The sequence below is a fragment of the Antechinus flavipes genome, chromosome 1, assembly GCF_016432865.1.
Source record: "Antechinus flavipes isolate AdamAnt ecotype Samford, QLD, Australia chromosome 1, AdamAnt_v2, whole genome shotgun sequence".
NCBI lineage: Eukaryota > Metazoa > Chordata > Mammalia > Dasyuromorphia > Dasyuridae > Antechinus > Antechinus flavipes.
In genome coordinates, this window is record NC_067398.1 from 496,838,934 (window position 1) to 496,864,011 (window position 25,078).

Genomic DNA, 25,078 nt, shown 5'->3' on the forward strand with positions numbered 1-25,078 from the left:
CAGCATTATGTTTTTAATATATAGTATTAGAGAGCTGCCTGGGGTACTTAAAGGTTAAGGAGCTTGCCCAAAGCCATAGTTTGAGACAGGATTTCCTAATGGTTTATTTTTTTCCCTAAAGTGGAATACTTTCAGTTTTCCTCTATTAAGTTAAACTCTACATGGCCTCTACATTAAAAAGCTTTTTAGTTACATCCATTTCATTTCTTTTTACTTTTATGTACACATCCTTAGTGTGCTACTATTTAATATTAAGTATCACCAACCTATTGCCACTAGGGTATTGTACCACAATGTCATGATCTTCATCAATGCCACAAACTGTTCCAGTTGTAGTTAAAGTTTCAAACATGCCATCAGTCCATCCTCCATGCCCATGTTGCAAAGACTGTACAATCTCTAGATCAAGATCAATGTTTACTAGGTCACCAATCTGTAGTCCACCAGGATTCCGGTTACCATTCTGCTCACCTGTAATTGGGGGACAAAAGGAAGGTATCATAAGAATAACCATTGAATTATAACAAGCCCAATTATTATCATTCTGCAGAGTAACTATTCTAGCTGCTATCTCCACTGAAGCAGGGTTTTACCTTGTAGTTTAAAAAGAACAGACTCAAAATCAATTCAGACTAAATTAAAAGATGCTTGAATCAAATATTTATTTTCTCATTTTTCAAAAAAAGTCAAATCACTTTTTGCCTTTTGTGATTTACTAAAATCTCTTATATTAGAAAAAAAAATGAAACAATTCACTACCTAAATTTAAACACTACACAAGCTACTCTATAGTTACAAAATGAAATTAAAAATGGCTATAGGGTAATGATTTAAAATATAGTTAATTTGAAGTAGCTAATTTCAATGGAATTTGTTCCACTGAACAGTGGCATCTTTTTGTTTTTCTTTCCCAAGAAATAGTATACCCAAATTTTAAAACAAACAAAATGTTCCTGTATATATTTAGGTCCATGTTCTACAAAGTTTTATTACATACTTCAGAAGAGCTCTTGCTAACTCTTATTTTTTTATTTTTTGCTGAGGCAATTGTGGTTAAGTGACTTGCTTAGGGTCATACAACCAAAAAGTGTTTAGTGTTTGAGACCACATTCGAACTCAGGTCCTCATGACTTTAGGGCTGGTGTGCTATCCACTGAGCCATCTAACTGCCCCTCTTGCTAACTTTTAAAAGAAATCTTATGATGAACTGTTCTCACAATTAACTGTCAATTTGGTAAATCCAAATTTTTGAAAAGAGTATCCCTAAAAAACCCAAAAACATTCTCTTACACCTTTACTTAAAATATTAAACTCAAATGAGTTCAATTCAGTTCAATGCAAACATTTAAGTGCCCATTATCTGTAAGGAGCTACTCTAGGCACCAGGGATACAAAGACATAAACAAAAACAGTCCCAATCCTTAACCAGCTTACATTTTACTCAGGAGACACAGTGAATATGTATACAGATAAATAAATGCAAAGTCATCCCAAATAATTTAAAGACAGAGAATTTATAATTGGAAGAACTAAGGAAGATCCCCTAAAGGAGATGGTATCTGGGCTACATCTTGAAGGAATCTAGGGATTGTAAGAGATGAAGACTGAGTGCTTTGAAAAGATAGGGGACAATCTGTCCAATGGCACAGTAATGAGAGATCAAATGTTAACAAAAGCCAATTGAATATTTTGACTGGAATGAAGAAGTGTGTAAGGAAATAACCAAGAAATAAGTAACATAAAAGGTTATTAAGGGTCTTCAATAACTCTCTTGATTTTTTTTTATTTTCAATCATAGAAAGTATTGAAGAATAATCAAAGTGATATTTTAGAATAATGGCACTGTGAAGACTAAAGCAGAGACAAGAAGACTAAGAAAAAATATTTTAAGCAATCCCCAAAAACCCAGAAAATATTAAGATGAATATTCCACATAAGCAATTACCAGAGTCTGACCCAATCCAGGGTTTAAAACCCTCTGACATTTGTGACATTAATAGACCAATAATTTATTTATGTAAGCTGAGTCCCAAAGTCCACTAATGAGGGATTCTTGCCTCATTGGTGGAAGTCAAAATACCCCACATCTGTGTAAAAGGCAACCAAAGTTAGCAAGAACAGGAGAAAGGAAAGCTTTGCTCCTTTCTTTAAGAATCTCTTCAAGTCATTTCAAGCACTTCCGGCTTCCAGCTTTCAAGAGAGAAGATGGAAAGTGCCAATCTCTCTTCAAGCTGCTAAAGAATTTAAGATTTTTTAGCAAGCAAATGTTGGGGAATTTCCCCTTGGGTGAAATATAGCATTCTAGCTTAGATAAATTGAGTTACTTTGCTCCCAGAGAGCTCCTTTACTCTGTACTTCCCGTTATATATATTTTCCTATGCATATTTTCTCTGGTTTGTTTTATCATCAACTTAGATAAATGGATTTCTTTGTTATCTTTTATATATGCTCATTGTGAAACCAGAATTTGGTGGTAGAGGTAAAAAACCTTGGATATAAACGTCAGTCCTCCTTTTATCCATTAAAAATATCTATCAGAAGTTTAGCTTGAGCCTGAAACCATCCTCTAAATCATGGGTCCTCAAACTACAGTCTGCGGGCCAGATGCAGCAGCTGAGGACGTTTATCCCCCTCACCCAGGGCTATGAAGTTTCTTTATTTAAAGGCCTACAAAACAAAGTTTTTGTTTTTACTATAGTCTTGCCCTCCAACAGTCTGAAGGACAGTAAATTGGCCCCCTATTTAAAAAGTTTGAGGATGCCTGCTCTAAATGAATAATATTTATGCTCCTGAGGAGAATTTCTGGCTCCAATCTCTGGCTTTTCCTTTGGACAATAATTAAATTCTCCCTTGGAGTAGGATAGAAGGAGAAAAGACTAGAGGCATCTATTATTCTGTCTACATTTGTGCCACATGACACCTCTATGATGTACAGGGGACCATTTACATCATTTTAATAACGATACCTATATACAGAAAGCCTATTAAGGAAAACCAAAGCCACAAGAAAAAAATAATAATAACCAGGCATATTTCCACATTAGGAAACCCTTAGGATGAAACCAAGGCTGTTTCACATTAATATTGTTACTAAATTATAATCAAATTCTATCATAATCTTATGGAAATATTTCTACTATGAGAGATCTAGCTTAAGCCTTTTAATTTAAAAGTGAAGAAAACATACAACCAACCCCCCCCCCCAAAAAAAAACCTCAATGTACCATATAACCTGAAGACCCATTAATTCATCATATTAGGGGGAGGACATGACAATAGAAAACATTTTTTAAAAACATTTTGTTTGCGTATAACCTATATCAGATTGTTTGTTGTCTTGGGGAGAGAGGAAGTAAGGAAGAAAAAATCTGGAACACAAAATCTTACAAAATAAATATTCTAAACAATCTTTATTTGGAGAAATAAAATTCTATTGAGGAAAAAAAACAAAATCAAATACTATGAACTGTATTACCATTGAAAATGGAAAAGAACTATAAATATTAGAACAAAAATGGAAATCTAGATCTTATTCTTAAAATTCCTTTATGATCAACATATCAATGGGAGTTATTGTAAAATGCAAACTTTTATTTATGGTATTACATATTGATTTATATTTGTTCCTAAGTAAGCTTCCCAATTAAGTGCTCCTACATGTTCCTATAAGGCACAGTGTTTGCCCCTGAAACCCTCCAAAGGGCAAAAAAAGACAGAAGCCTAGGGCCTAAGGGCACAGAGAGCCTATGGAAGCAAGAAAAACATAAGGTAAGCATCTTCACTGCTTACATCTATTCCCTCCACTGGGGCTACCCATAAGAGAGGCATTCTAGCCTAATTATTTAGTGTTTAATCACAACCTTAGGCAACATAAGTAATACAAATAGAAAGATTTACCATATGCTAAGGGAATAGATGAGGAACAAACAAAAGGATGGAATGATGATTAAGTCAAGAGTTATTGAGTGTTTTGTTGTTATTGTTGCTATGTTAAACAAGTATTTTATTGTTTTTTATTTCTTTACTATCCATCGCTATTATTTCCTAATGATTCTCCCTTTCCTTGACTCCATAATATTCTCCTATACAACTTACAACTGAGCAAAACAAACTAAATCACTGGCCGTGTTTGGCAATATATGTCTATGAACTACCTTTGATATAATAATAGAAAATGTAAATCAACAATAAACCATAAATTCAACAAAACATTGGATGGAAATGAAGGGCATAGTGCTCTATGATGGAAAAATATCAAGAGGAGAAGATTATAACCAATTTGTCTCCTCCAAACTATCTCTTTTGACAGACATATACTAACATGACTGATCATTTTCATATAAATGACTTCTGAATCTTTATAACCAACCTGGAATTTTCTCCCAAGCTCCAGGTCCCTATCTTCAATTGCTTATTGGTCACTAAGGACTTCAGATTAAACTTTCATTTTTCCCAAAATCTGTTTCACTCCTGAGAGTCTGTTTGCATTTCTGACACTACCACCGACCTGCCACATTCAAAATACCTAAGACAGGCTTTTTCACTTTTCCCTCTGTTTAATCCCATCTAAGAATGAAGCTTCAAACAAGTTATTTCCTCACTTTCAGGGGCTTTAGATTCATCTATAAACTGAGGAATACATATTAAAAGCTCCAAACTAAAGGGACAAATATTAATCTATTCAATTTTGTCCATAATACCTCTATTATTCTATCTGTCCCCTTCTCTCTATTCCCACTAATACTACTTTAGTACAATCTCTCATTATTATCAGACACTAAGACCATTATAACTTCCCCAAATAGGAATCTCTTCCTCTATGTCTTCCCCTCCAATCCATCTTGATACAGTTGTAAAATTAATTTTCCCCACCATATTAAACTTAGACTCAACTCCATTTTCTCCATCATGCCCTCACCTTTCCCTTCTTTTTTTCCTGCTTCTTTATTGTTGTGTTTGTGCTCTTCCATAAGATTGTAAGTTTCTTTAGAGCTAGGACTATCTTTTTTTCCCCCATATTTCTATCACTAGCATTTAGCATTAAATATGGCACAAAGATATCTTCTCACATCACTCTTTCATGCTAAAAACTTTAAAAGGCCTATTGTTTAATAAGATCCAAATTCCTTTGCCTGTCTTTTGAAGATTCTCGACAAATGTGGCAACATCCTGTTTTTAAGCTTTATTTAACATTGTTTTCTTCCCCATTTGCTATGCTCTTGTAACAGGGGATTTTTTGATGTCCTCTATAAATGCTGATCTATACCTTTGTGAATATTTCCTCAAACTTCATTTTAAAGCCCAATTCAAAGTTCAGTGCTTCAATGAAACCTTCTTTGCTATCTTATCCTGCTCCCACTAGAGTCTTTGCCTTGGTCAGCTCAGATCTCAAGAAGCATTCAGGTTATCAATCTCCTATGTACTTTCATAGCATCTTCTAATACAAGTACTTGTACATATGTCAAACACCTCTCCCTCCCCACCAACAATGCTCTTTCAATGTAGCAGATTCTTCAAGTTTTTCGAAGTTGAAAGTGAAGTTGGATCCTTAAAAAAGCCTGTGTCACAAATTGGGAAGAGGAAATACAAAGATCAGGGCTCAAAGATTAAAGGAGAATGACAATATGAAATACCTAGAAGAAAAGACTATCCATCCTTGAAATCTTTGACCTAACTACAGAAGTAGCTATAGGATTTGGTGACTTCACTTCGGCAGAACTTTCCTATTATTTGTATTATGACTCAATTTATAATATCTTATATTTCCAAGTATATTTTATTCAAATCAACCTTATGTTAACTGACACTTTTTTAGAACTCATTTACAAATAATTTACTGCAAGGGTTCTGCTTAAATTGTGTTTATTACAAGTAAAGGTGGTCACTACAAAACATCTGAAAAACATATTTTAGGAAAACTACAGAATTCATATGAAACCACTGATTATTTATCTATTGAACATAGTGACTTTTCCATATGGGTAACTTTTTGAAATGTCTCTGCTGCTAATAAATGAGACACTTTTATGAAACTATTTATGAGTCAAAATTATGAGACATTCAGAGACCAATTACATGGACTATTTTCAGTAGCATAACTGGGTACACATTATTAAAAAAAAAAATCTGCAGAAAGATACATAATGCCAGTGGCAGGGCAGAATAAGGGGAAAGAATACTAGACTTAAGAATCAGCTTTGGATACTGACACCGAGCATGTTATTTTATGTTGAGAGACAAATCATTTAACATCTCTGAATTATAATTTCTTGTGTAAAATGGGGATAAAAATACATGCATTACTTACATTACATGTGTTATGAGCATGAAAACAGGTATAAGGGCTAGTTAATATGCTTATCATGTCTATGAAATAAAAAATGGGATAATTTGTTTTTCTCTTTCAGCTTGCCTTTTTCTATTCTTCCATACAGGGGTAAAGATCAAGTCTGAGAGCCAAAGAGCAATGAGGACCTAAGCTAACATAACCACACCCATTCTCATTGGGAAAAAAAAAATCTTTTGTAGACATGTATCTTCAGAAGAGTTTGAAAAGAAATTTAGAAAGGCCATGGGGGGAAAGCAATAAGAAAAGCTATAGGATTTTATATATTTTATATATATATATGTATTTTACAAAACTTATTTCAAGCAAAGAAATGTATAAGTAAAGGTTAATATGATCTGCAAATATTGTCCCTGGGCACAATTTGCATCAATAAGCAATTCAGTAAGGCTTAAATTAGTTTCTCTATGACAGATGATGTGTTAGATGGTATCTTAGTTTTAGCTATTTTGTTGCTTTAGGAGTGGAGAGTAAAATTTTATAAGAATGTAATGAAATATTCCTAATAGTCTAATTTTAAGTGATAAGACCTATTTTATGTTTTTTTAAATCCAATGATTGTTTATTAAAAGCACTTATTATATGCAAGGTTCTGTGCTAAGTACAAAGATATAACATTAAACAATAGTCTCTGTGCTCAAGAAACTTATATACTGTAAGACTTTAAATCTGACTCTCTACTACCTGAAGATCACATATATTCCAACTTCCCATCCCCCCAGCCAATGATTGTTACTTCCAGTTTTAGGGGTCCAAGTACCATAATTCTATTAAACTACTTAGCAGTCAGATTAGAATATTATAATTTAAAAAAAAAACAAGATTTTAGAAAATTATTTCCACCCATGAAAAGCATAAAAATGAATTCTACAGAAATGAAAAGATGTATCTCACTGAGCCAAAATTAATTAAGTAAAAAAAAAAAGTAGCCAATAAAGTATTTTAGGAAATAATGATTTTTTCAATCAACTTCCAAAGGTATTAACTGTCAGCCTAATAAAAATTAAAATACTGAACTTAAATTTCTTACAAAACCAAACCAGTTATCCAATAAACTATTGTAATATGCTAACTTACCTAGTACAGGGCAGTGGTCTCTGTAGAAAGAGCCTCCTTTAGCATCTTGGACACACTTCAAATCAGACTAAAGGCAAAAAAAATGCATATATAAAAGAATAATTTCAACAATTTCTGAAAACAGAAGAAATGACAGTCTTATCTCTTCTCAGCTATACAATGATCCAAGGTAATTCAAATAGATTTGAGATGAAAAAAGCCATTTGTATCCAAAAAAAAAAAAAAAAAAAAAAAAAAAAAAAAAAAAAAAAAAACTATGGAGGCCAAATGTGGATTGAAGCATATTATTTTCACCTTTTTTGTTTGTTTTTTCTTTCTCATGGTTTTTCCCTTTTGTTCTGATTTTTCTTTCACAACATAACTAATATAGAAGTATGTTTAAAATGATTGTACATGTATAGCCATATCAGATTGCTTGTTGTCTTAGGAAGGGAAAGGGAAGGGAAAAAAAATTTGGAACTCAAAATCTTACAAAAATGAATGTTGACATCTATCATTACATGTAACTGGAAAAATAAAATACTATTAAGCAAAAACAAATAAATAAATATTTATTAGAGGGGGAAAAAACTATGACACAGACAAGGTAGATATTAGCAGTAAATGTCTATTTTCAAGATGAGGAAATCCAATTAAACAAAAATAAGTGACTTCCCTAAGAACTAATAAATAAAAGAGCCACTAAAACTTAAAATTTTTAACTCCTACTTTAAATCTACTATATTTATATAATTTCTGATTGTTGCCTATTTATTTCTCCTCACTTCTTAATAACTTCATCACTTTAAGCCACATCCAATTTAACATTTTTAAGAAAAGACATTTAAACTAGCAGAAAAAAAGACAAAAAACATTCATCTAAAAACAATTCCTGACTTTTAAAAATATCATTGTAAAATTGAATCCTAAAGACAAAACAATCCCTCTACAATCATCCCACCCCAGAGTATTTAGAAGTCTCAATTTTATATTTATTATCTTACTGAATGTGTAAAGAGTTACTGATGTCTATGTTCCATCCCACTTGATACTGCCAATAACCAACTTCTCCACTAGCTGGTTTCTTTGTTGTTTAAGATAACACTTATAAGTTATAAACACTTATATGATAACTTATAAGATATAAGATTAAGATAACATACTACTACTGCACCTTCTAAATAAAAAAGGAACTAATTTTTCTTCCTTTAGCTCTAATACATTTAACAATAGCATTATAAAAGAGAAATTAGTAGGTGAATAAGCTATATACACTCTTTTTAAAGTTTCTCTTGAGTTCTATATTTGTAGATCAAACTTTTTGTTTAGTTCTGTTTTTTTCATCAAAAATAGATGAAATTCACTTATTTCGTTGAATGTCCATCTTCATCCCTGGAAAAAGATGCTCATTTTGGCTGGGTAAGTTATTTTTGGCTGCATATCAAGTTCCTTAGCCTATATACACTCTTAATACTACTATCCTTAGCATTCACAGTTGCGTTTAATTGACCTCCCTAATGAGGAAATCTTTTCCATGTTTAAAGTGACCTAGAATGATGTCCAACACAACACCATTTCAATTGGCATTTATTAAGCACCTCTAATGTATAAGAAAAACAAACAGTCATTGATTTTTAAGGAACTTAAATTCTAGTGGAATATATATACACAAGCAAACAGGTATGAAATCATGAAGTAATTTAAGGAGGACAAGAGAACTAGAAGCAAAGGCTTCAAGTAGAAAGTGGTGTATGTACATGACAGGTAAGGATTCTAAAGGACTAAAGTGAGAAGGAACTATATTCTAGGCACGAATGTGAAGGAATTTAAAAGGATTATTAAACACTGTGTGTATGTGTGTTTGCGTGCTCATGCACAAGCCTAACCACTGGAGATATAAATACAAAAGTGAGGCAATCCTCATCCTCAAAGAGCTTACATTCTGACAAATGGAAACAGAACAAAGGAAAGATGTAGGTAGGAAAGGAGAATGGTAAAAGAACAACAATACAGAAGAAATTGCAATAATGATATTTAGAGCAAAAAGTAACAAGATAGAGGCAGAAGTGAGGAAAATATGCATGGAGCAAACCAACCAGATAACAGCTGGGGTGAAAAAGCATGGTCTCAGTGTTCAAGGCTGGAGCTCTGATATTTTTCAATTCTATTTTTATTTACATTATTTTAATCATTTTGTAAACTGTCCTTCGGCTTCTGTTCATTTCAGTCTACAATTAATTCATAAGGCTTCCAAAATTTCTCCTAATTCTTCATATTCATCATTTCTTACTCTGCATTATATTTATTTATAACAATATATTTGGCTATTTCAGAATGGACAGGCAACTATTTTCAGTTATTCAATGAACATTTACATGCCAGGCATTATGATAAGCATTTTACAGTATTTTGCTAATGCAAAAAGTGCCACAAAAAATATTTTTATATGCAAGTTATATAAGGTATAGAGGTGAAATGCTAAGCAACTTTAATCAGGTCTGGCTGAAATAGTAAGAACAATGCCGTAAGCAAAGAGCCTTAGGAAAGTTTCCCATTTTCCCTAAGGAAAGTAATAGCAAGTTTACAATCAAAACTCTCAGCTAAAGCCTTAGAGAAAGTTTAAACATCTTCCATTTTACTAATTTTCTTTCACAGAACATACTTCCATTCCAATGCATATGTATAACCAACTGAATTCATAATGCGCTTCCAAATAGGATGCAAATGAACAGAAGGCTATAACAAAAGGAGAAAGAAAAGGAAAACATGAAGGGCTATTTTTATTATTCTTCCTTTCCCCAATCCAACATTTTTATCATTTGTATTTTTTCCAGCTTACCATGCCTTCAAAGCCAACTCTGTAGAGGTTCTTAGCACCATTGTCCCATAGAACATATGCTGCACTGTGTGGACTAGACGCACTCCAGTCCTGTATTTCAGTTACCTAATAAATTTTAAGGGGAAAAAAAAAAAACAGTGAGGGCAGGAAAAGTTGGTTCTTTTAACAAAGTTTAGTGCTTTAGACTAAGAAAATTTCCTTTTGTTAACTGTCACATTAATGATTCATTTCATTCTAAGATCAATCCTAACTATCAAGGGACCAGATAGAGACAGGTCTTTCTTATATTGCCAATCAAAAAATTTCATTTTGATAGTCAATCACTGAAATATTTTTAAAGCTCTTACCATGACCTCAGCATCGAGCTAGGTCTGAGAGATAATAAACAACAAAAAAAAAGGGGGATCTTGACCTCAAGAAGTTTACTTCCATCTAATTATGAGGACATCACAGCTGTCCTGGTATCTGATAACTGTCAGAGAAGTCTGGCCCCAGCAATCAGAAGTGATGGGTAGAAATTGCAGAGGAACAAATTTAGGCTCAATATAGGAAATATCATCCTAATAATTAGAGCTGACTCCACAGGAACAAGATGCCTCAAGAAACAGGTTTCTCCTTCTTGGAGGTCTTGAGGCAGAGAGGTTGGATGACAACTTATCAGGAATGTGATAGGTAGAATTACTTTCCACTATAAATTGGATAAATGGCTGATGCTTCCAACCTTTAAATTCTGAAATTCTATGAAGAAATAGAAAAATAGTATCTTCCCAAATTGTGATGCAACCTGTGGTTTTAATTTTGGCAAAATATAGTAGATTCACATCATTTTAATTTACCCCGGTTTTAGACAACTTGAGCTATCTCAGTTTTCAAATGCAGTGAGCAGTGTCACACAGAATTCTTTCAGTTGACAAAACCCTAGTGGTCTTACTTACTGATTTCCTCTTAGCTGATAGTACCTACCTTCCCCTCTAATGCTCTCTTCCATCTAACTTGTCTATATATATTTATATGCATGTCATCTAAAAAGTTATTACTTAGAAAAAGAAGTAAACATTTTTTGACCTCAAAGACCAAAACAAAGAGGAATGAGCAGAAGTTACAAAGAAGCAAATTTAAGCAAGATATAAGAAAAACAATTAGATCTATTCAGATGTCAGAAGATACCAGTCCCCCTTTTCATTGTAGGCTTTCAAGCAAAGATAGGGTAACTACTAGTCTGGTATATTCTAGTGTGGATTCTTTTCAAGGACGAGTTAAACTGCTTAGGTTACTTCCAACTCAGTGATTTATCCCAAACATACATAAACAATGTTACTTAAAGTACTTAATGGTTACCTCAAGTCAAAAAATTCATCAACTACTATTTAAGCCTCCAGGTGATAAGTCTCTCCATACTTACACTGGATTTCTAACAAAAATAATCTGTAACCATGCTGATACTCAAAACCTTCCCAACATGATAAAATTTATAGGCTTGTTTTCTATTGTTATAGCTTTTAGTAACTAAGACAAGTCTCCACACCAGGATGAGGCAATAGAAAATGACTTTTGAACTTTTTTTTTCATTTTGAGAAAAGCTCCTTTTATTCCTATGCTTTCTAGTGTTTTTAATAAATAACGTGTTTTGTTTTGTCAAAAGATGTTTCTGAATCTACTGATAAAATTATATGGTTCTTTTTGTTATTGATATGGTAAATTATGCTTATAATTTGTTAGAAAGTCACTGCAAAAATAAAAATGGTTTAAGAATATCAAGTAAGTTGATTTATTTATGATTCTTGCAAGAAATAGGTAATCCACTCAGCGGCAGTCCCTGGGTGGAACTGTGCTTATAGACAGAAATGAACCTTTTATTTCCTATTCTGAAGCACAAGGTCCCTCCCAGTTGGCTGGGGATGAAGAAATTATGATTTCTTGACCCTCCCATTGTATATTCCTTCTTTACATGTTCTCCCCTCTCTTATAATAGAATCCAAGTTCAAAAATGGTGGAAAATAACTACTCAGGGGAAGAGAAGCTAATATCAATTTATTAACCAAGCACACTCAGTTTTTGCAGTTACCTTTAACCCATTTCTTGTTTTGGGGTGATTTTTGTCAGTTTATCAATTCAGAGTTTCAATATCTTGTTTTGTACAACTAATGTGGTCAGTGACATCATCTTTCTCTAAGACCTTATCCCTATATGGAAATACAACTCTATAGATTTCTCACATAGTTTTCCTAATGTATAGTCCTATTAGTATTACATTCCTGGAAAAAAATCCGACCTGGTCATGATGGAGTAGAAACTCCAACAGTAACAGAAACCCCAATACTTTTTAAGAAACCCCAGATGGCCTGGGTAGCCTTGAAAATGATGTAGTCCAATCCTCAAAATATTTCACCATAGGAATATACCTATTGGGAATGATATGGTATAACCTTGGAGAATGTATGTGAAAGAAAAGAGAGTTGGACCTGATATCATTATTCCACTATACAATCCTTCAAGAATGTCTGGTTTGTCATCCAAAAGTCTGAGCTGATATCTCACACCTGGATTGGGACACTGAATACTTTTTTGTTTCACGAAAGAAAAAAGGAGATCGGTGCTAGCTCTCAAAACCTCCCACTAAATCATGTGAGCTCCAATTCCATGATGTCATTTCCCTACTCTGTTCTTTGTTTTGTACTCCACAACTCCTCCTCTAACAGTTTTCCCTATAATTTGCCTGTTTGCTCTGTTATTTGTTATTTTTCTCTCTAGGAATTTAGCCCACTTTAATTAGCATTACAATTATAACAAAACTTTGCCGCTAGACTTAGAAATTACCCAAGCTTCCAAATTCTTTTGGGAAACCTTCAATACCAGTCTGAAATCCCAATATATTTTGGGGATCTTGCTGTACTCCTGAACTCCAACAATCATAGTATATAATTTTTGTAACATATAATCTCCTTGCCAGTATTTTATTTAAATTTTTTGCATTGATATTTATTAGGGAAATTGGTCTATGGTTTTCTCACTCTGCTTTTGCTCTCTGGTTAACCATATTTGCATAGTAAAAAGGAGTTTAGTAAGATTCCTCCTTTATCTGTTTTTTAGTTTATACGTTACTGGAGTTAAATTGTTCTTTAAATGGTAGAACTGATTTCTGGGAAATTTTTCTTACTGTGCTCATTTATAGATTGTTCAATTTCTTTTTCTAAGACAGGAAATGTTCTATTTTTTCTTCTGTTAATCTGAGCAATTTAAATGTAAATATCCATCCATTTCATTTAGATTATGAGTTTTATTGGCATAAAGTTGGGAAAAATAACTACTAATGATTAATTTAATTTCATCTTCCTTGTAAATTCATTCTTTTCATTTTTGTTACTGATAATTCTTTTTTAAATCAAATTGGCCAATGTTTTGTCTATTTTATTTTTGGTTTGGGTTTTCATAAAATCAGTTCCGAGTTTTGTTCAATCTTTTGAAAATTTCCCATTTTACCTCTCTTTTGATTTTCAGGATTTCTAGTTTGGTATTTAATTGGGGATTCTTAATTTGTTGTTTTTCTTGAGGTTTTTAAACTGCATGCCAAGAAGGTTTTTATATTTTTAAAGAAAGTTTTACTGTGTTTTAAAATACAAAAACTACACAGCCAAGTAGCAAGTCAAATCCCCAAAATATAAGAACCTCCCAAGAAAGGACAAAACAAAGCAGGGCAACTATAGTGGGAGTCCTGGGCTTTCCTAGGGGACAACATGACTACAGTGAGTGACAAAAAAAATGAGAGTGAGAAGCAAAGTCAGCCAACCTAACAATTGTTTACAGTTGCATAAATGCTTTTGTAAAGAAAGTTATCATTGTTTTAGGACCTTTACCATCTATTCTACTTTATAATGTCTCATTATAACATGCTAGTAACTCAGGGTTCTCAAGTTAATTTAATAGAAGATAATTTCTGACCAATCTTTTTAAGCAAGAAAGCCTTTGAGTATGGATGTGATAACAAAAAGTATGTCTACTGCTTAAAAGGCTCATCCCCAAAAAGATAGCCATTAAGTGATATATATTTTTCCATTCAAAACAACTTATGATTAAAAAAAAAAAACAACTTATGAAGCAAGTTAAAAAAGACTTTACTCAGTACAGAGAGATAAAAATCTGTATTGCTAAAAAGAATAATACTCTTAACCAAAGAAATAAAAGATTCCTTGTGAGTTAAAGTAACAAAACATTCTGGATGAAACATTCCAAGATTTTTCAAGGGCAAGATATTTTGAAAAAAAACTTCCTTACCTTCCCTCTTCTTCCATTTCCACCATCTTGATCTTCCCATTGCCAATCTACCCCTCGAACCACTCTGGCACCTGCAAAGATTCCTCTGGCTGTAATTTTCTTTGATTTCCGACGAGATTCTAAAAGTACCCTAAAGATAAAAATATTTAGTGGATACGCTTAGTTCAGTAAAAAAGATCTAATTGGTTCTTAAAAACAATATGAATATGAATAAGTCACTTAAAATTTAAGGGATGTTAAAGATAAATTATATTCTGAAGATCTGAAAATTTACTCTCACTATATTTTTTTTGTCAAAACAGAACATAGGGGAATAGTAAAACAGCATGTTTTACCACCAAGAAGTACTCTGTAATTCCAGACTGAATTTCAGATAAGAAAGCCCTCAAAAATTAAAACTGTAGCCAGGCAGCTAGGTGGCGCAGTGAATATAGCACTGGTCCTAGACTCAAGAGGACTCGAGTTCAATTATGACTTTAGACACTAGCTATGAAACCCTGGCAAATCACTTATCCCTGACTGCCTCACCCCACCAAAAAAAAAAAAAAAAAAAAAAAAAAAAAATTAAACTTTAGGCAACTAGTTCAGTTTTTTGACTGTTTTTTCTCAACACATAGCCCAAAGGATATTTTTACACCAATACATAGGAAGATTTTCATAAGGAGCCAATCAAAGCCAGGGGCCAGTAGGATCAGGCACAAGAGTAGGCTTCTGCTAGGGAGAAATATGACCACCCCCTCCTCCCTGGCCCCAACATTCTAAGATTCCTCGAGTAAAGGAAAAGTAAGAGGCAGAATTCTAGCCTAGCTTGATTTGGGAAGAAATTGGAAAGGCAGACTAAGTTAAAAGTACAGTACACTGTCCTCTCTAAATATAAACAGGTACCTATGATAGCAAGGGAACTATGTAAAACAGACTATCCAGAAAGAAAGAGATGTTTCACCAGAACAAAGTCAATCTCTCAGCACTACCTGTTTCAGATGGGGTAGAAAAGATGTATTTCATGCAGGGCAGGGCAGATCATGAGACCAAGAACAATGCTCTGAAATGGGTTATGGGGAGATTGTACAAAGTAGTCCCTTCAAGATCTAAAAATCAGTGATATGGCATTTGGATTCCCATTTGACTCTACCTCAGCTCGATTTCAATTTCATTAAAAATTGAATGAGCCTTGGATCTTAGTTTCCTGTATTATAATGAACAAATGACCTCTTAAGGTGTTTTGCAGATCTAACAATAATTTGAGAGTTTGGAAGGTGTTAGCATCAAGCCCTCTTCCAGCCCCACTCCCCAAGAGGAACCATCTGCTTGCTATGATTTTTTTTCTCTATTTCTACCCTTCAGTAAGCAGGTTTCTAGAATGCCAAATGTGAAATAACTGACCTTAGCACCTAGGTAACAAAAATAATTAGTTAAAAATAGTAAGCTATAAACAGGCTGATTTCCTCAGAGTAGGAGTATAATCTTCTCAGAGCAGTTCCCAGGGACTGTATGTCCCTCTCACAGCAGGCTCCATTCCTTATATAACCAAGAGTACCTTTTCCTGATATTTGTCCCAGGTATAATTTAAGGTGTTTCTCTTCCTCTGGCCCTGCTCCCCCACTTTACTCCCCCAAAAGTATTCCTTGTTTATTTCTCTAACAAGGGACAGAGAAGCCCTACTAGCCAGTAAAAATAACGACAAACATGTCCTCTTCCAAAAAAACCCAAAACAACTATTCTTTATGATTACTGATAAACTTAATATACTAAAATTAATAATAAATAAGTCATTATTAATAAATTAATAATAAATAAAATTATTAATAAATAAAGAATAAAATTTTACATTTTAAAAAAGTAGACAGAATTCATACCTCATGGAAGAGTTTTTTTTTTTTTTTTAATTTGTTTTCAAAAGGAATTAAAGGATTTCTTTCAGTGGCAAGTACCTGAATATGTTAAAATAATTTAATTCACCAATGTTACTTTTCAGAAATAGCACACACAGTGAGGTAAACCAGTAAGGAGTAACTAGTAATTATGTAAACTGTATCCCTCCTTCAATCCAACGTCATATAATTGTTAGCTTCCATTTATCAGACAGAACATTTCACTGAACTTATCCTTGGCACCTGTGATTTCATCAGTACAAGTATTCCTTCCACAGATGGTGATTTCAATTCAATTAACCCTCTTTAATCAATGTTACTCTTGTTCAGAGTTTGGTGCAGAAATATACCAAATTTAAGGAAAAAAAAAAACAAGCAAGAAGAATAGGAAGAGAGTAAATTTAAGAAGGAGGATAAAATTAGTTAAGGAAAAGATACAAACAAACCAAATTTCAGCTTTGGAGACTGAACTCTAAAAGGAGGATTTTGAGAAGGGGAAAAAATAGCAAAGATATCCATCAATGGGGATGGCTGAATAAATTAAATTATAATTGAAATGGAATATTATTGAACCATAAGAAATTAAATGACTTTAAAAAATCTTAGGCTTCATATATGAACCAAAGAAAAATCAAGGAAATAATTTTTACAGCAAAACAAATTTGAAAGACTTAAGATCAAAAGTTGGGCTTAGAAGAGCAGAATCAAGAGAACATTGTGCACAGCAACAAGAAGATTATATGAAGATCAACTGTGATGGATATGACTCTTCTCAACAATGTGGTAATTCAAAACAATTCCAATACACTTGGGATGGAAAATGCCATCCATATCCAGTGAAAGAACTGTGGAAATTGAACATGGATTGAAGCATAGTATTTTCACTTTTTATTTGTTTTTTTCTTTCTCGTGGTTTTTTTTTTTTTCTTTTTGGTCTGATTTCTTTTATACAACATGACAAATATGGAAATATATTAAAAAGAATTGAACATATTTAACCTATATCAGATTACTTGCTATCTTGGGGAGGGAGGAAGAAAAAAATTGAAATACAAAGATTTAAAAAATGAAGGGCCAAAACTATCTTTGCATGTATTTAGAAAATAAAATACTACTGAAAAATTATTAAATGGGCTTAGAAAAAGAAAACTAGCTAATGTAATACCAAAAAAGATACTTTAAGACAAAGAAGAAAAGACATTCACAAGGAAGCATGGATACGAACTTTAAAAGGGATTATTGATGTTATATACCTTTTTAAAATTTATTATTTTTTAAAATTCTGAACCTAAAAAATAAAACAAGTATTTCTATAACAAACTAGAATCTAAACAAAGAGGGTTGCACATGAAAATGTGAATATTTATATTTATCAGTTCTTTCCCTGGATGCAGATAGCATATTCCTTCATACATCCTCTGTAGTTCATTTGGGTATTTATAATAGTAAAAATGACTTGATCAATGAGAATTGTTTTTGTTTACAGCACTGCTATTACTATATAAAATGTTTTCTTGGTTAAGTCTTTCCTTCCCCAATTCACAAGCATCCCAACAATTTCCAGTTTTTCACCACCACAAGCTAAACTGCTATAAATATTTTAGAATAAATAGAATATATAGGATTTAGTAAATTATTTTTCTTTTCCCCTAATCATCTTAGAAAACAGATCTAATAGAGGTACTGCTGGATCAAAGGGTTTAAGTAGTTTTAAAACAACTTGGGCATATTCCAGATTGTTCTCCAAAATGGTTGGATTAATTCACAATTCCACAAACAGTGAATTAATGTCCCAATTTTTCCACATCCTTCCCAATGATTGCCTTTTCCCCTTTCTATGAGTTTATCCAAACAACAAGGGTAAAATGCTATCTCAAGATTATTTAAATTTACATTTCTCTAATCAATGATGATTTAGAGCATTTTTTCAAACTACTACTAAAATGCTTTGGTGTCTTCAATGAAAAATTATTTGCCAGATCCTTTGACTAGTTATCAACTGGGGAATAACTCATACTCTTATAGATTTGGCAAAGTTCTTTATATAGCTGAAATATGAGAAACTATATAAGATTTTTCTTCTCAATTTTCTGCTTTCCTTTTGATCTTGGTTACATTAGTTTTATTTGTCTATATCTTATTTATTTATAAATTGTGCACCTATTCATAAATCTAATAAATAGCATGTTCCATATTCTCCTAATTCACTGGCAATAACTTTCTTTATATGTAGTTTTGACTTTACCTTGATAAATAGTATAAGATACTGTTCTACGCCAAATTTCTGCCAGAATGCTCTGCAGTTTTCCCAACAATTTTTATTAAATGATAAATTTTTGTCCCCAAAACATCTCTTAAAATTTGTCAAACACATGGTTATTAGAGATTTGCTGCTATAAATTACATGTCTATTCTCTTCTGTTGATGCTCTATAATTTAAGACCTGGTACTATTAAACTCCTCCAGTTACTTTTTTTTTATTAGTTCCTTTTTATATTATTGACTTTTTCTTCTACCAAATGAATTTTGTTATTTCTTCTCATTCAATAAAATAAAATTTTGACAATTTAATTGGAATTACACTGAATGTATAGATTTAGTTAAATGTCATTTTTTTTCTCCACCATGCCCTTTTATTGCTTTATACATTTAAAAAACTTTTACACTTCACGAGGTGTTTATGTTGTTCCCACTTCAACACTAATTTGATGAGAGTACTGTCAGTCCTCCACCTCCACCTGTTTCTTTTGTACAAGATAATTATTCCTTTTCAACTTTTCCTACCCAAATTTGCTTACTTAGAATCATCCAATCATAATCAGCTCAGTTACAACCTTTCTTCCAAACTATCCAAGTAATAAATAATAATCTTAAGAAAATGAGTAACAGTTTCACATATAAGAAGTAAACGGTTTGACCTTAATAAGGTCCTTATAATAACTAGTCTTTAATGTTTATCTTACGTAATCTTGATTGTAGCTCCATAGTTTTGGAGCTATCTAGAAGCTTTAAAACTTGGCTATATTATTCCTGTAAATTTTCATCCTGGGATCTATTTCAGCTGGTGATCAGTGAATTTTTTCTTTATCTACTTTACCCTCCTCTTTTAAAACTTAAGGGCAATTTTATTTAATAATTTCTGGCAATATTAACAGGTAATCAAAACTTATACGAAATAGGTTTATTATAAGAAAAAAATGAACATGGATGTGGAAGCCAAAGAGTTCACAATTACATGCAGAAATCTGCATTTTTATAACAGGGTCTGTAACCTCAGCTACTTCTCTCCAACCCTAACATAAGCCCTAACCACACTGCCCAGCAAATGCTCCTTTAAGTCCCCTAAGCTGCAAATTTCAATTCTCCACTCTGCATAACTTTAAACCAGGAACTCCATTCTCCTGCAAATACCCACACCCAGCAGGGTCACCTTCCATCTAATTCCTCTGTTACTGCACTCACTGGGTATGTGCTAGCTCCTTTGTGCCCACAGCCCAGGATGGCATCTGGTAGCACAGCAATACCTGGCATCTGGAAACCACAGTCGATCTTTCAAATTCTACTCAGCCATCAGACCCCAACATTATCTAGAAGAGGCAACAGTTCCTGAGGGCCTGGCTATTTCAAGAACTATCTGCCCCCAGAGTTTGTCGTGTATTGATACAACAAAGTCATTGTAGAGGTGTTGGCACTTCACTAGAGCAAAATCTCTACCCTTGAAAGTTACAATCTTACTTGAGGTCTTCTCAAATAATCTTAAGAAGACAAATATTTTACTCTGACTTTGGTTTATTTTTGCCACTCTACATTTTATGATCTTCCTTCTTGTTTGTGGAGGAAAGCTAAAAAATTAAGAATTTCCTGATCTACTTTTCCATTTTAAAAGCATGTCCCTAGTTAACATTAGGTCAAATCTAATTAAGAAATATGGTGGGGCAAATATCACCATACATTTGAATTAAAAATTAAAATTCACAAGTATTTATGGCTTTGCCATGGCTAGATAAGACATATTTAAGCAAAAAATTTAAGATACAAATTTCAGCAAATTTAGTACAAGTAAACAATGTGAAAGGGCATTCTAAAGCTAACCCAAATTTAGGTTTGAATTGTGCATATCCACTATGATCTAGCAGTGTCTCTACTGGGTCCATATCTTAAAGAGATCATAAGAAAGGGAAAAGGACCCACATGTGCAAAAATGTTTATAGTAGCCCTTTTTGTAGTGGCAAGAACTGGAAACCAAGTGGATGTCCAGTAGTGGAGGAATGGCTGAATAAGTTATGTCATACGAGTGTTACGGAATATTATTGTTCTATAAGATATGATCACAGCAGGATGGTTTCAGAAAGGACTGGAGAGACTTAAATGAACTGATGCTAAATGAAATGAGCAGAACCAAGAGACAATTGTATACAGCAACAATAAGATTGTACGTTTAGAAGAATAGTACATGTTTAACCTATATTGGGTTACTTGCTCTCTGGGAAGGGAGAGAAAGAAAAGAAGCGAAGGAGAGAAATTTGGAATACAAGATTTTGCAGGGGTGAAATATTGGAAAATCTTTGCATGTATTTTGAAAATAAAAAGCTATTGTCAAAACAAAAAAAAAGTTAAGTTTCATTCAAAAAGATTAGTGTTCAAGACTACAGAAAGAGAATGAAAAAATGTCCTAATACTTTCTTGGTTTGTTGAGCTGTTTTTCAGTCATGTCCTACATTTCATTTTTTCTTGACAAAGATACTAAAGTGGTTGCCATTTCCTTCTCCAAATGACTTTACAGATGAGGAACTAAAACAAACAGAGTGAAGTGATTTTCCCTTTACAAGAGTAGTAAGAGTCTGAGGCCAGATTTGAACTCATAAAGATGAGTCTGTCTAATGCTTTCTATTCATTGTGCCATCTCACTACCTGCCTTTCTAATAATTGGAGCTGTCCAAATGTGGAACGGCCTGTTTGGGTATACTTAGGTTCTCCCTCACATACTAGGCAAAAGTTAGATGAACAGTTATCACCTATGTTAGAAAATATATTCTTATTTCAACTATCATTTAATACTAGGTGATCTTCAAGGATCCTTTTAACTTTGAGATTCAGTGATTTCTCTCTCTACCAAATCTGGCAAATCTTATCCAAAATCGCACTAGAAACTGTTATTAATAATAAGAGTTTGTGATTTTTCTAATTTCATTTATAAGATTGAATACATTCTCAATATAGAAGGAACTTAGGTGTGTAAAAATAAAATTTACTTCCTACCTTTCACTTCCTGGTGTGGTAATTCTGTAAAAACGATGCCTTAAGTGATGTTTGTCTCCATGATAACAAACTGTGCATAAATCATAATTTGTACACTCAGCACACTTCCATCGGATACCAATGATTGGTTGTTGGCGACAAGTATCACACATGGTTCCATCATGCTTGATGCCTATTTTTAAAAAGACACATACTTACATTTTTAAAAGTTTTATAATACACACTTATTACTCGATGAAGGCTACTGAGAATAAGGAAAACAAAAGGTATCTAAAGAACTTGTAACAAATTATGTGGGGAAATAAGAGAGTTTAATCTCCTTAAAAATAAAATATTAATAAAATTCCATAATTTTAATTAATATACACCACACTATTGTATTCTCACAAACTAAAAGATGCTATTTTTCATCACTTTTCCCCTTATCTGTACAAAACTAACCTAATGTGGCAGTTTCATTTAGAGTAGAAGTGGGGAACCTTTTTTCTGCCAAGGCCGATTGTAATATTAATAACAATTCATGGGACATACAAAATTATTAGAATTCAAAGCAGTGGGAAGTTGTAGTTGCCTGTGATTTTGTCCAAGCAGGGCATAGAAGACTCGCCCCATCTCTAATTTAGAGAAATAAGGAAGACAAAAAAACATTTTAACAAAAAAAAAAAAAAATCACAATATTTAGTATTTCAGCATTTGAATACTTGAATCCTCTCTTGTTATTTCAACTAGTGTTCAATTATGATAAGTATACAGACACTATGGAGGCCTACTCCAAAAAAGATAAAAGGAAAAGGATTTAAGTGAACTTATGCATCAATATAGTGAAAAGAAACAGAGAATATATAACATTCTAAAGAAAAACAACTCTGAAAGATGAAAACTCTGATCAATGCAATTACTAACCACAATTCAAAATATGACAAAGGATGGCACTCATTTTAATGAATTCAAGAATATAATAAGACTTGGTTTTTTTTACACAGCCAAAGTACAAATCTGTCTTTGATTACACAAATGTTTTGATGCTTTGATATTTGGGTGGAAAGGGACAATGACTGGAAGAGAGAAAAAGGTTAAAAAGGTTAATAAGGGAAAAGGGAGAGATTATTATGTCTTTTTTCTTCACAGAAGAAAATAGAGGAAGATTAGAAAGAATTGACAAGTAACAGAGTTTTGAAAGCAACAGGTTAATTTCTTTTAGCTAAAAAAAGAAAAAATGTGTGTGTGTGTGTGTGTGTGTGTGTGTGTGTGTGTAAAATAGAGATCTACAGTTTCATACAAAATGTATGTATATGGAAATGCCCTTTTGGTGTGTGTCTAATATCAAAATAGAAACAAATCTTTTTTTAAAAGTACAAAAATTTGTAGAGATCTTTAAAGTTTATGGAGGACAGAGATAAAATGGTAGAGAGGCCAGGGAGTTGCATGAGCTCTCCCCATTTTCCCTGGGGGGAAAGGGCAGGGGAACATTAAATCAAGCCTCTACCAGGGGCCCTCAAACTTTTTTAAATAGGGACCTAGTTCACTGTCCTGGGACTGTTGGAAGGCCGGACTATAGTAAAAACAAAACCTTTGTTTTGTGGGCCTTTAAATAAAGAAACTTCATAGCCCTGGGTGAGGGGGATAAACTTCCTCAGCTGCTCCATCTAGCCCGCGGGATATACTTTGAGGACCCCTGCTCTAAACATATTCTGGAGCAACAGAACCCACAAAAAAAAACAGAATTAAACAATTTGTCACTTTAAGATAATTGAAAAAGAATTCAGAAAAGGTCTCTCTCGCTTGGATTAAAGGGAGCACAGCCCAAAGCACATAGTGTCCAAGAAAGATAGTGGGAGGTTCTTACTACAACACAACCAACCAGGGTCTCTTTGTCCTGGGCTCAGCAGGTCAGTGGTACAGTGGGGCAAGCTAGGAGGCCTCCAGGTCCAGCACAGAGGGTAAATTGCTAGCCTGGAACCTCAGCACAACAAGTGCAACTAGGTCAGGGCACTCAGTAATCATGCCCCTACTTCCCAGCAGACGTTTGGGACAGTGCCCCCTATCCACAAAAGCAGACCTCAACTTCTAAAAATGACCAAAAAAAAAAAACCAAAAGGAATCCTAACCATAGAAAGCGACTAGGCAAACTCAGAAAAGAACAACAATGTCAAAATCCCTACATGTGAAGCCTCCCTCCAAAGAGAATATAAATTGGTCTCGAGCTCAAAAGCCCTCTATAAAGAGATCAAAAAGGATTTTTAAAAATCAAGAGAAGTAAAAGAAAAATTGGGAAACGAAATGAGAATTACGTAGAAGAATTTAAGAAAAAAGAGCCAACAGTTTGGAAAAGGAAGCTCAAAAAACTGATTAAAGAAAACAACTCCTTAAAAAATATAATTAGTCAAATCTAGGGAGGTGGAGTAGGAATCTATGATGAAAACTTTCTTTAAAAGTAGAATTGTCCAAATGGAAAAGGAGGTACAAAAGCTAATTGGAGAAAATGATTCCTTAAAAATTAGAATTGGGCAAGTAGAAGTTAATGACTCTATGAGATATCAAAAAATCAGTGAAACAAAATCAAAAGAATGAAAAAAAAACAACCCAAGACAATGTAAAATCACTGGAAAAATAACTGTTAATTGAATTTTACTAACTGGAGGCTCACAAAGCAAACCTACAGCAAACTTTTTTAGAGATCAAGTAGCAGTTTAATTGATCAGTTTTGAAGTGAAGAATACAGCTTGCAAAAGGGAAATTGGGCAAGAAACCTCCTCCTGTTACAGGAAAGGTAGAAATTTTATATATAAATCATAAATGGGAAGGCAGGGAGAAGTAGATTCCCGTGACAAACTCACGTATGCAGGACAATAATGGTGAATCAGGGTGCCTTCCAATCCAGTTCATAAATGATTGTTTCAAATCATGGGGATTGTTGTTTAATGAGGGGACAAGAGCCAGAGTTTTGATAGAAACAGGTTCTACAGTCTTGATTCACTTATCACATACAGGACAATGTTGTCAAGAATTGATGCATCAGGGGCAGCTAGGTGGCACAGTACATAGAGCACCACTCTGAAGTCAGGAAGACCTGAGTTCAAATCTGGTCTTAGACATTTAACTCTTCCTATCTGTGTGATCCTGGACAAGTCATTTAACCTCAATTGCCTCAGCAAAAAGAAAAAAAAAAATGATGGATCACTTCAAGGTGCCTTTATAAGACTGACTCCTAAACCAGAAAAGGTTGCTCTAAGAGATCTAAATTATTATTATATTCATTACACATATCATCTTGATTATCATAAAAATTATCATTTTTCTACAACAACTGACCTGGAAAAATAAATATAGAGAGATAATTTAAGAATTATTGAACTACCATGATCAAAAAAACAAAAACAAAAACAAAAACCTAGACAACATTTTCAAGAAATTATCAAGGAAAATTGTCCTGAT

The 25,078-nt window shown here is 33.2% G+C and overlaps 1 protein-coding gene across 1 annotated transcript in view; it reads right to left on the bottom strand.

Moving 5' to 3' along the window:
- Window positions 1-25,078, bottom strand: part of MIB1 (MIB E3 ubiquitin protein ligase 1) — a 158,448-nt gene that overhangs the window by 103,066 nt on the left and 30,304 nt on the right. Inside the window, exons 2-6 of the mRNA XM_051970353.1 lie at window positions 21,644-21,815; window positions 14,514-14,643; window positions 10,242-10,346; window positions 7,424-7,490; window positions 267-471 (exon numbers count right to left, since the gene is read on the bottom strand). Coding sequence (XP_051826313.1) covers window positions 267-471; window positions 7,424-7,490; window positions 10,242-10,346; window positions 14,514-14,643; window positions 21,644-21,815 — 679 coding nt within the window. The remainder of the gene's footprint in view (window positions 1-266; window positions 472-7,423; window positions 7,491-10,241; window positions 10,347-14,513; window positions 14,644-21,643; window positions 21,816-25,078) is intronic.